Source organism: Syzygium oleosum, unplaced genomic scaffold (genome assembly GCF_021117445.2).
Source record: "Syzygium oleosum isolate NSW1041296 unplaced genomic scaffold, Sole_v2.1 Sole_v2.05, whole genome shotgun sequence".
In the NCBI taxonomy this organism is placed as follows: Eukaryota; Viridiplantae; Streptophyta; class Magnoliopsida; order Myrtales; family Myrtaceae; genus Syzygium; species Syzygium oleosum.
Genome location: NW_026607489.1, coordinates 14,256,971 through 14,268,141, shown reverse-complemented (window position 1 = coordinate 14,268,141; position 11,171 = coordinate 14,256,971). Strand labels below are relative to the sequence as shown.

The window sequence follows — 11,171 nt, the reverse complement described above, 5'->3', positions numbered from 1 at the left end:
TGTAATATTAAAATCCATATTGATAATTAAACAAAAAAAAAAGGAAGAGAAAAAAAGGCGGAGCAAAACTAGGAGCCGGCGAGAGCGGTTTGGAGGGAGACAGCTCACCCGACCAAAGCTCAAAGCAGCCGCCCAATCCGGAACGGGCCACCCACCAACCAAGAAGATGCCCGACTGCTTCCGCCACGCCCGCCCGCCCTCCACGTGGCGATCTTACGCCCGACGTCATCCAGCGCGCGGCGACGAAGCGGCGTCAACATTAACATCCCCAAACCGTGTCCATCTACAAGTTAATGTCAAATCGATCGACACTTAAGAATAATTATCGTTTTGAATTGTCGCATTCAAGTACTTATTTTAGATGGGTTTTTTTTTCAACAGGTACTTTGAGGTGTTCGTTACAAAAAAAATAAAAGGCATGTCGTTGTCGAAATACCGTCTTTATCGATTTGTGCTCGACCGGTACATCAGTAATAAAAATTATCTTTCGTGAGACGTAATCCGGAAGCGTCAGCAAGATCTAATTAAGATAATCCGGACTACGTTATGCAAAGCCCATTCCCACTAGGTGAGCGGTCGAATTCGGCGGCGTATTTGGCGGCATATTCTGGGGCAAGGGAGATACGAACAGGCAGAAGCTCGCACGCATGGATGTAGAGAGAGAGAGAGAGAGAGAGAGAGGTGGTGTAGGGATTTGGGTGCGGTTGGTCTTCAAATTAAATTTTTTTATAAAAGTGACGGAAATATTCGACGTAAGTGTTGAAGTTGGAAGGGGTCTAAAGCATCGATTTTACTTTGAATGGTAATTATCGCCCAAATCTTTTTTTGCTTTATAAAAAATCACCAACTTTCACTTTTAAATCCTAAACCTGGTCCGAACCATTTGATAATTTCACATTACGATGGCAAGATTTGGGACTCGAGTAAAAATTGGTGATATTTTACGAGATAAAAAAAAATATTCAGGCCAAAATTGTCATTCGAGATGAAGTTGGTGTTTTTCTTTTTGAATTAGGCCCTTTTTTTATTTCGCAAATTATATATTTGTCCTGATTTTCCGAACACGGCTTAGGGGGGGGGGGGAGGAGAATTTTTTTTTGTTTTTTTTTTTTTGGGTCGGGGGGAAGGAGATTCGCGGTGTTGATTTCTGTCGGGCGCGCGGGTCCCGCCGCTCGCGCCGCGCCGACCCGCCGGCTTTCCTGTCCATCCGTCCGTCCTCGTCATACATGGACAGAACGACCGCGTCACGCTCCACCACCCACCACTCTTGAAGGAAGGGGGGTTGCTACCCCATCACGTGATGCGATCCCACGTGTCGCCCCGCGAGTAGGTGGCTGTCGTTTTTTCGGCATGCAATCGATGGGAGATCGAGGAGGGGGAAAATTGCCCGTGTGGGGGGCTGTGGCGAGGATGATGATGATGATGGGCATAGCGCAGCGAAGCGGTGAAGCTAGCAAGTGGACAAGGGAGGAAGACGCGGGTCCCCCGCCCCCGCAAAAAGCCAGCCGCCGCGGGGCCCACCGACCCGACGCTATCGTGGTAACCTTTCCTCGCAATTTCCACTAATTCTTTTTCCTTTTTCTTCTTCTTCTTTTTTTGTTTTTTTTTTTGCGGCTTCAAATCCTTCAGACGGTAGAACGGGTCGCCGGCATCTCGTTCTATTCTTTTTATTCAAACCCGAACTAAATTTATTCAAATGCTTCGATTTGTTGCCTTTTTTTTTTCTTTTTAAATGATGCTCGGCGTTTCGACTCTCAAATACGCTTTGTTCTTTTTGGGGTCCTTTTTGTCATGAATTTGCTCCTCTTCCGAATTACCATTTCTCGATCAATTTGACGAGACAATTTCGCACGTGTACCGGAAAAAAAAAGATCATACCCAAATATCTAAAATTAAACTTTTATCTTCGAATCTCTCGGCTGTATAATTCGAAGTGGACACGAGCTGTTTGGCGATTTCCCAAATCTACGAGTGGTGATTCCATTTTCGTTTTCTCTATTCGAATTTCGTGTAAATAATTAAAAATATGTCCGATCTCGCTAAACAAGACACTTCTCATGTAACGACTTATTGCTGCTTAAATCTTTCTCGAGTCCCTTCGATATTGTTTTCGCTGGAAATGTTCCTGTAACGAAATATAATTCACCGAAAGTTGTTCTTCGATTTTTAATTAGAGAAAACCGGGTTCCGTGTCTAATTTCAGACAGGAGGTATCCAAGCGTGAGCAAAGAGCATAACTACTTTCGTCGAAAACACGAATTCTTTGCAATAATGAAATTCAACTTGTATTTTATAAACGACTTAGGCAACTCTGTCCAATTACTGATTGGCGGCGCTCGAGTTTCTTCGATATAGCATTTTAAACCTACTTGCTTAAAAGGTAAACGACTACAGCTATGGAAACTAAAGGTACGGTACTGGAAAGTAAAGATAATTGAAATATAGCATTTTAGTTTGTATTCGCGAGGGGCTTCCTTTGATATAGTGTTTGATAAACATCGTTGATCTCATCTTCACCGTTCATCTAATGACATATGTTCACCAACTGCTATCAATCATATCTTTTTGTTCCGATGTGATAACCGTCTTCGAGTTCATACTGTCTAACACCTATCCTTCTCGAGGCAATAACCGTCGTCGAGCTTATATTATCTTGACACTTGTCATCTTCGAAACAGTAACTGTCATCGAGCTCATATTATTTTAACACCTATCCTTATCGAGGCAGTAACTGTCATCGAACTTATACCGTCTTGACACTTGTCCTCCTCGAAGCAGTAACCGTTATCGAGCTCTTCTTATCCTGACATATGTCTTTCTCGGAGCAGTGACCGTCATCGAGTTCTTCTCATCCTGACACCTGTGTCTTTCCGAGGTGATAATTATTATTGAGTTCTTCTCTTCTTGACACATGTCATCCCCAAAGCAAGAACCGTCGTCAAGCTCTTCCTGGCTTGACACCTGTCCTTTTCCTCATCGACAGCCTCGATGACTCGAATCCCATATGACCATTTTCGTCGATAACTTTGGCGCTCGCTCTTTCTATGACTCAAGCTCTTTCAATTTCAAATTCCCCGCCGGTATCTCCCAGTGCTTGCCAGCTATTTTGCTTACGTGAACCGTCTCGTATGAGCTACGTCATCCTTTGACGTCTTTTATAATTTTATTTATTTCGGTTGTCGACATCCTAATTAATTATAAGTGTCAGCAAATATATAACTTAAACTAGATTCGGCGGCACTAAAGCGGGTGGCTTCTCATCTAAACGCGTGTAACTATCCAACGTTGTCTTGAAAAATGGACTCAACATCTTAGTGAAGACATATTGCTTACCTAAAGATTCCTAACTAATCAAACCGTTGTCGGACCCAATCGATTGCCGGACACACACAACCGAAAGTAAATACGAACGTGCTAAAAGCAGTTAATTCCTCATCCAAAATCACACCTTGACCTTCTTTTTTCAAAATATCGTATTCCACGTACTGAAAGCCCACGTGTAATTGTATTGTTGCCCTTTAAGTCGATGATGTTTAGCTAAACTTCGAATAAGCAAGAACATTCAAATCCTTCATAAAGCGTCGTTCTTGCAATATCTATAGATATATACGTGCGCGCGTGCGCTCGCGCTCTAGACACATGAATTCAAAAGAATAAATTCACAAACACAAGATGCTCGTTCACAACAAGGCGACAGTAGCTATTACTATATTCGATTAAATAGTTTTCTTAATTCGGAATAATTAAATCAGTACACGTGGATAATAGCACTAATTAGGGGGACCATGAACCCTCCCATCGCCCTTTTTTCCCTTCTTTTTTGGGCAGCGCCGGTCCGCTCGCTCATAAAGCGATGATAAGGGGCGACAATTAATGAAAAGGAAAGAAAAGAACAATACAATACGAGACCGGCGAGCGAGCCGCGAGAGAATGCCACGTGACTGCAAGCCAAAAGCCGACATGTACCTCGTCAACACGGAAATTACTGCGTGACCCCCTCTCTCTCCCCACCTCCCCCGCCCGCCTTTCCAACCAGAAAAACCAAGAGCCGTCTCGCCGTCGGTGCCGCCTAACTTAAATAAGAAAACGATATTTAGCCCTCGAAAAGAAAACTTTGAAAGAAAAAAGAGATACGTCAGATAGAACGCGTCCCGCGCGGGCCCGCCTCCGCCTACCGAGCACTCGGCCGTCGGATCAACCCAAACGAGCGTCGAGATTCGCACCCAAAAGGACCAAAAAAACCCAAACAAAAAAAAAGCGCAAATCACGAGCCTTTCTCTGATCATCTCGTTCCCGGTCAAAGGCAGCGAAGGACAGGAAGCCCCCACGCTTCTCATCATGAATCCTCTGTACGCTCCCGCAGCCCCTTTAATTATTGCTCCATTATAATAATAAAAAATTTAGACAAAAAAAAAAGGGGGGGCGGGGCGTGAGTGCGGTCGTCGCACGACTGCGGGACCGACACGTGGCGCGAGAGCGGAGGCTGCTCTATCTTGCGCCGCATGTTCCGTGCGCATACGTTAAAGCCCACCCACGATATCGCCCGTCAAATCTTCACTAGCTACATTGCCGGCATAATGTCTCGATCGTCATCTCCCAAGATAACTTCAGCCATAATTAAATTAAATAGCATAAATAAAAATAAAACATATTGATTTCTGCGGTAAATGCAAGATCCTTATTCCTTATTTCGACGAAAAATGAAAAATTATTTGCGGAGATTAGAGAAAGTGGGGGAACAAGATCAGAGCAGAGCAATTTCACAAAGACTACTAGATCTTGACGTTTTTTCAATATCCGAAATATGTATTACAGGGAAGAAAAAGAACGCATGAATAATACAACAATTGAGAAACGCTTGCAGATTTCCCAGTTGCTAAAAAACTGGAGTTAAAAATTTATCATCGCTATATACATATTATCTAAAGTCATGGTTGTCGTCATCGTCTAATTTTGTCGTCGTCGTCGTCAACCGCCGAACCGAAATTAAATTGTCAGGCTAGTTTCCCTGTCTCTCTCTCTACATGGATCCGCTTTCCGTCCTCAGCTTCGAACCGCAGAAAACGAGAATCGCACCGAAAAACTCGCAAATCCGCCGCCGATCAAGACCCTCCCCCTCCGGGAGGAAAAAAAAAAATCAAGCCACCTCGGGCGGCGGAGGCTGGTTGAGGTCGAGATCGAGGAACGATCTGCTGCTGCGACGGGTCACGTCGGACTCCACGACGGACGACGAATCGGACTCGCTCTTCACCGCACCAATCCCGACCGCCGGGAAGAACTCGCTCGCCGCCGGGCGGCCCGGCTTGCAGTCCCTGGCGACGTTGCCCCCGAACTGGCCCCCGCGGGCGAAGACGTCGAAGAAGAGCACCGGGCGCGCCACCGGGACGACGGGGAAGCACCCGGCCGGGGCCGCGTACGCGGCGGCGAACGGGAAGCCGCCGAGGCTGAGGTCCAGGGCTTGCGCCGGCGGCGGCGGTGGAGGGGAGGCGTTGTCGACGGTGCTGCTCTGGCTGGGGCTGTGGGCGGCGCCGGCGCCGGCGACGACGAGCTCGTCGGCGGTGGGGAAGTTGGTCTTCGCCTTGGCGCCGCGGAACTCACGCGCCGCCGTGTCGTAGGCGCGGGCGGCCTCCTCGGCGGTGTCGAAGGTGCCGAGCCAGACGCGGGTCTTCTTGCCCGGGTCGCGGATCTCGGCGGCGTAGCGGCCCCACGGCCGCTTCCGGACGCCGCGGAAGCGGATCTCCTTGAGGCCCTGGGGCCTGGGGCCGACGGCGACGGCGACGGTGACGGGGTTGGGCCTCTCTCGGGGAGCCATGATGATGGTCGGAGGCTACGGATTCAGTCGAAAGGGCGAGGGCGAGGGCGAGTGCGAGGGAGGGGTGAAAGGGAAGGAGGAAGTCGCTGGCGAGGTGATTGTGTTCTGCGTTTTGGGGGAAAGAAAGGGAAGTGAGGGCTTGTAATATATAGAAGGGTGAGAGCGGGTGCGCGCGGGGTATGGAAGTTGCGGCTGGCGGGCGTGAGAACCACGTGCCTGTCGGGGCGCGTTATCGGGGGGGCCGTGGTGCTTGGCGTCTCTTGCAAGAGCCAACGCAACTCGAGTGTGCGCTGCGCTTTTCTTATTTCTCTTCTCTTCCCTCTCTCTCTCCCCGTGGGGCCCGCGCACACTAATCCAATGAAATCTGTCGTCTTAACACGGGCTAATTATAGAACTCTTTTTTTTTCCCCACCTTACAGCGACGTCCGAACGTGGGAAGCGTGTCGTTAATCGGGCGACATCTTCGGTATGTGTTGAGGGCGATTTCTGTTTTTTTCTTTCTTTTTTTGCGGCCCCTGAAAAACAGGGAGGTAAAACGCATTCGTGATTGAATTTCGTTCTCGTGCTTTCGATTGAATTTGATTATTGAACCTTCGTCTTCTTTTACGACGGGGCTAATCATCATTTGGAATCCATAACAATTTGGTCTTTATAATTTGATTGACATTCACGAAGAATTGCTTCTGAGATCGTTACATTTGAATTATCGTGCATGCAACACGTATCTATAATTGATTACATCAGGCGTCTAACTGTTACAATAGCTCCAAATAAGTAAACAATCCATGCAGGAGCTTTGGAGTTGAATCATTCTATCATTTGCATTGCTGCCCTGCTTGGAGTAAATGTCGCGCCAATACTAGTTTTGTGCACTTTTCCTAGTTTTGATCGTCGAAAAAGACAGTCGCATGCGACAGTTCACATTAGAGCCATCGCTAGATATATGGTTTCGAGTAACGGTTATGATTTTTGCACGTCAAACCTAGTCTACGGTTTTTAGGAAAGACAGTTACACGCGAGGGTTAACATCAAGTCGCTCATCAAACAATCGTTTTGATCGTACCCACTTTCGGATTAAACAGCTTTTCATGTTAACTATGTGGTGCGTTGCATTTCAATTGCATTAAGCTTCAGTGATTAATATTAAAGTCATTGATCGAATGCAATTATTATAGAAAAGAAAAAAATAACAGGCCCTTGGCCGAAGACCAGTGACCCCCATTGACCACTCCCCCACCATTGCCGGCCCTTTTCGAAGCCCTCATCGCCTGGATCCAATTCTCTCTCTCTCTCTTAAATTTAGCTTATTTACAATTTGTATGAAAAATCATATATGGACAAAAACGACATCGTTCCAACATTATGCTTTATATTTTAACCACGTTATTACCGCATAGGAGAGAGAAAATATTAGGAGAAGTTACATCAGTATTTTTTGTTAGCCAAGTTGAATGGAGTTTGACAAGTTTTAGGATTAGATTATATTTTTTTGCAAGTTTTAGGACTTGATTATACTTTCATGACAAGTTTTAGGATTTAGAGTGCACATATCTCTAAAATGATCGTGCAAACCTTTCTTCATGTGCTCAAGGCCTTTTGATTTCCTTACAAGTGGATTCCAAATCGTTTGCATGTCCCCATCCTTCTAGAACCGTGCACCGGATAGGCTAGACTTGCATAACCCGGACCAATGCACACCTCATGATTTTTTTACTTAAGCTATCGATTTTTGGCTAAAAAGACTCACTCAAAAGCGTATGTTAATAGATGGAGGGAGATTATATATATAGAAAATTTATAAATCTTGTAGATAAATGATATGATATGAGATACCCGACCCTAATACCACAATAAAACATTCCACTCAAAAGATAAAATTAATAAGTGAAGAAGATTATATGCACTTAAAAGAGCAAATAAATTTCGTAAATAAGTGGTGCAGTATGCTTTTTGATGTTTATAATTCGTGGATATATAAAAGGTAGTTCGCCGTAATTATGGACGGAGAAAGTGTTTTCGGCTGGCTCCGCGTGGAGCGGGCGGGGGTCGGGGCGGGGCCCGAGGTGGTTTCGCCGAGCGCCGTGCGCGAGCAGGTTCGGAGGGGGGAGGGAAGGGGGGGAAGTGAGGGTCACGCGCGCTGCACGTGGAGGTGGCGGCAGCGCCTACCCACCGCATCTTCGGGCAGCGTGATATTCCGGAGGGCGGGGGGGAGGCGCTCGGCGGGCTCGGTCAACGAGGGGCTTTGACCGCGCAGCCACGCGCGCTCTCGTAATTACAAAAAGAAAAAAGGCAGCCCGCCGCCCCCTCGTACGAAAATCCCCTCCTCCTTCCCTTCCCCCCGAGAAAAGCAAACCGATTTTTTGAGCGAGCATCGCACGAGCCCCCCGCGCCTGTCACGTGGCACGCGCTCTCGCGACGCCCAGGTGATTTTCCCCATTTCGCCCCTTTAATTTATTTGCTTTAGCTCTCAGAATAATGATAAATACCATTGGAGAGGAGCGCGACCTTTTGCTTTAGCATTTTTTTTTTTTACATTCTCTTTCTTCATCTTTATTGTAAGAATGTTTTAAGTGCTCCGATTTTTCGACGAAAGCGACGATTCGGCGTCCCCAAAAATAAATAACCTTTTTAAATTTACGCAATGCGTCCTGATTTTTTTTACGTCCTCGCCCGTCGGATGAGTTTTGATTATGGGGAAAGGAAAGAGGGAGGCTAATCTCGACCGTTTAAAAAAAAACCGAGCGGATAGTAGGATAACAGGCTAGTACTACCGTTGAGGGCGGCGTTGCTGGACGGTGGGTAAGATGGGGGAGACTTCGCTCGTATCGCGTAGCGCGCGTGCTCTCCGTGCAGGTACGGATTTTGTCGCGAATCTGAATATTTCGAAATCCATTACTAAATAAAGTTATCGAGAAATTATTAAATCTCTCGGCTTCTTATGCTAATAGATTCACACGAGTGGAGACTAATTCCAGGTCTTCATTGGGTTTTAAATTACTCTAGGAGGTCTAGGAGGAGAGGAGAACTCCTATATTAGACTAGAAATCCATGTTTGAAAGGTGAGGCAAATTATTTGTATACCTATGATGCAAAACATAAGACTAGCCACGGACAGTGTAAGGATTTCTTTATGTTGCTATTTTCACGAGTGTCGAGAATGCATTCAATATATTTTTCTAGACATGCTTAATAAGAAGATATTTCGATTTCACCAGCAATCTAATTTAGAATTTTATCAGTAAATACCTCTAGCGCACGGATAAAATGTGAATTAAAAAACATCCGCGGCCCTTAAATTCTTTTTGCTTTTTTGGGTATCAAATGCAAAAATTATTCACGACTCAAATTTCTCATCTTGTCAACTAAATTACAGGAATAGCGACTTATCTCCCGTGATGAAGGAGACGGATACCGTAAATGAGAATAAATATTCCCCTTTTATCCCAACCCGACGGCTTTTGTTTTCGCGATTCCCAACATCTGTCGGCACTGTCCCGTCCGCTTTCCCGCCGCGTGAGGCGGATCAGGAGAGATGCCGCTCCTTTTTTCCCTTTTTCCTTTTTTAAATTCCCATCCCCCGAAAAAGGGATAATTCCAAAATAAAATACCGCCTTTACCCCCGCCCGCCCCCCCAACCCTATTATTAAAAAAAGGACGCCTTTTCAGAGCGTGGTCCCCCGGTCCTCCTGCGCTGCTTTTTTGAACCGGTCGCGAGGGCGGGATCCGACGGCCGCGCGCGGCCCTCGGGGCGACACGCGTCGAGATCCGGCGCCCCTCGGACCGGTCAGGCGGACACGTGTGTGGCGGGGTGGAGTTTAAGATATTGTTGGCGACAGCGTGGTCCGGAGGTTCCTTGTCCCGCGGTCTGCGCTGCTCTCCTTGTTCCTTCCCTCCGTCATTAAGAAAGCCCCCCCAAACAGCGCGCTTGTCCAATACCGCCGATTTGGATTGAAATTTCCCACTTTTTAATCTTTATTTGATTAAATTTGGCAGCGTACGGACTGCCGGGACAAATGGTTCTACATTCCGTTACAGGTTCCGGAGTCTATTAGGTTTCTTCGTGCACTCTTCGCTGCACAATTACAATGAATCACTACCGCTTATGACCACCATTAACAAAAAATATTAAATATTAATAAAGTAAAAGTCTCGATCATAAATATCGCCGGAAATGGAAGTTCATATTCGTGATTTTAGATTACACACTTATCACTGGATACCTTGGAATGCCGCAAGATCGCGCGAAAACATAGAGCGAGAAAAACACAAAGACTTATTTCAAATACCGGGAGCCTAACCGTCGGAACAACTTCACCAGTTTTCAAAACCTGAAACCTATCCTAGAAACCGATACCGCACTGGAAGGACCCTTACGTACCGCGACCTATGTAAAATTCGAAATTATTTTCATGCCTAATATATTTTCTAATTTTTATTTAATTAAGCTCATTATAATTGATTAATTATGTGTGTCACCTCCATTCTAGCCGATTCATCTCGGCTTAATTAAATCGAGGGAGAGGCAACGGATGCAGTTACAGCGTGGAAAAGAGTCGAAAGAGGTTTTCTTCTTTGAAAGGTTCGGAGATTCAATTTCAGTTAAATTTTTTATGGGATAGTGACACAGGCAGTTTTTGAACTTTGACCTAATATGCAATTTGATTGCTAATATTTTAATTTGTTTAATGTAGTTCCTGAACTTTAGGCAAATGTTCAATGTGGTCCCTGAGTCAAATTCATGTAATAAACTGCCTTCCTGTTCATGAGTTGGCCGAGGCGAACTCGATATATTGGGTAGTACATGGACTATATTGAACATTTTCATATAATTCATGGACTGAATTGAACAAGTATCAAAAGTTAAGGGATAATATTGAACAAATTAAAAGTTCATGGATCACATTGAATATTTGCCTAAAGTTCAGGGACTATATTGAATAAATTAAAAGTTCAGCGATCAAATTGTATATTACGTTAAAATTCAGGGACTATTTGTGTTATTTTTTCATTTTTTATCGAGGTCCCCCCAAAATAAAAGAGGAAAAAGAAAAGGAAAGCAAAGAACTTTTCTAACACGGCGCTAGGGAACCTGCTGCTTTGGAATTATTGGGACGAGCTTTAGTGCGCAGTGCGCACCATAATATCCCCCTACGATTCCTACGACGCGGTGGCGGCAGCTTCGCGTAGGGCGGGGGCGCGTTGACTCATTGACTTTGACGGACGAGGCGAGACCCGGCGAAGTTATTTAACCTGACTCGTCCGCCGCCGCCATGCCGAGCTGGCGAAGTACGTAACGGGGGCCGCCTTCCTCTTCCCACGGGATATATCAAAAAGGTTAAATCTCTGAAAGTCAAATCTC

The 11,171-nt window shown here is 45.8% G+C and overlaps 1 protein-coding gene across 1 annotated transcript; it reads right to left on the bottom strand.

Moving 5' to 3' along the window:
- Positions 1 to 4,758: 4,758 nt before the first annotated feature.
- LOC115663722 (ethylene-responsive transcription factor 4-like) lies at positions 4,759 to 5,847 on the bottom strand. Its single transcript, XM_030585708.2, has one exon. It carries the CDS (start codon positions 5,810 to 5,812, stop codon positions 5,138 to 5,140), a length of 675 nt encoding a protein of 224 aa, XP_030441568.2. The 5' UTR covers positions 5,813 to 5,847; the 3' UTR covers positions 4,759 to 5,137.
- Positions 5,848 to 11,171: the final 5,324 nt, after the last annotated feature.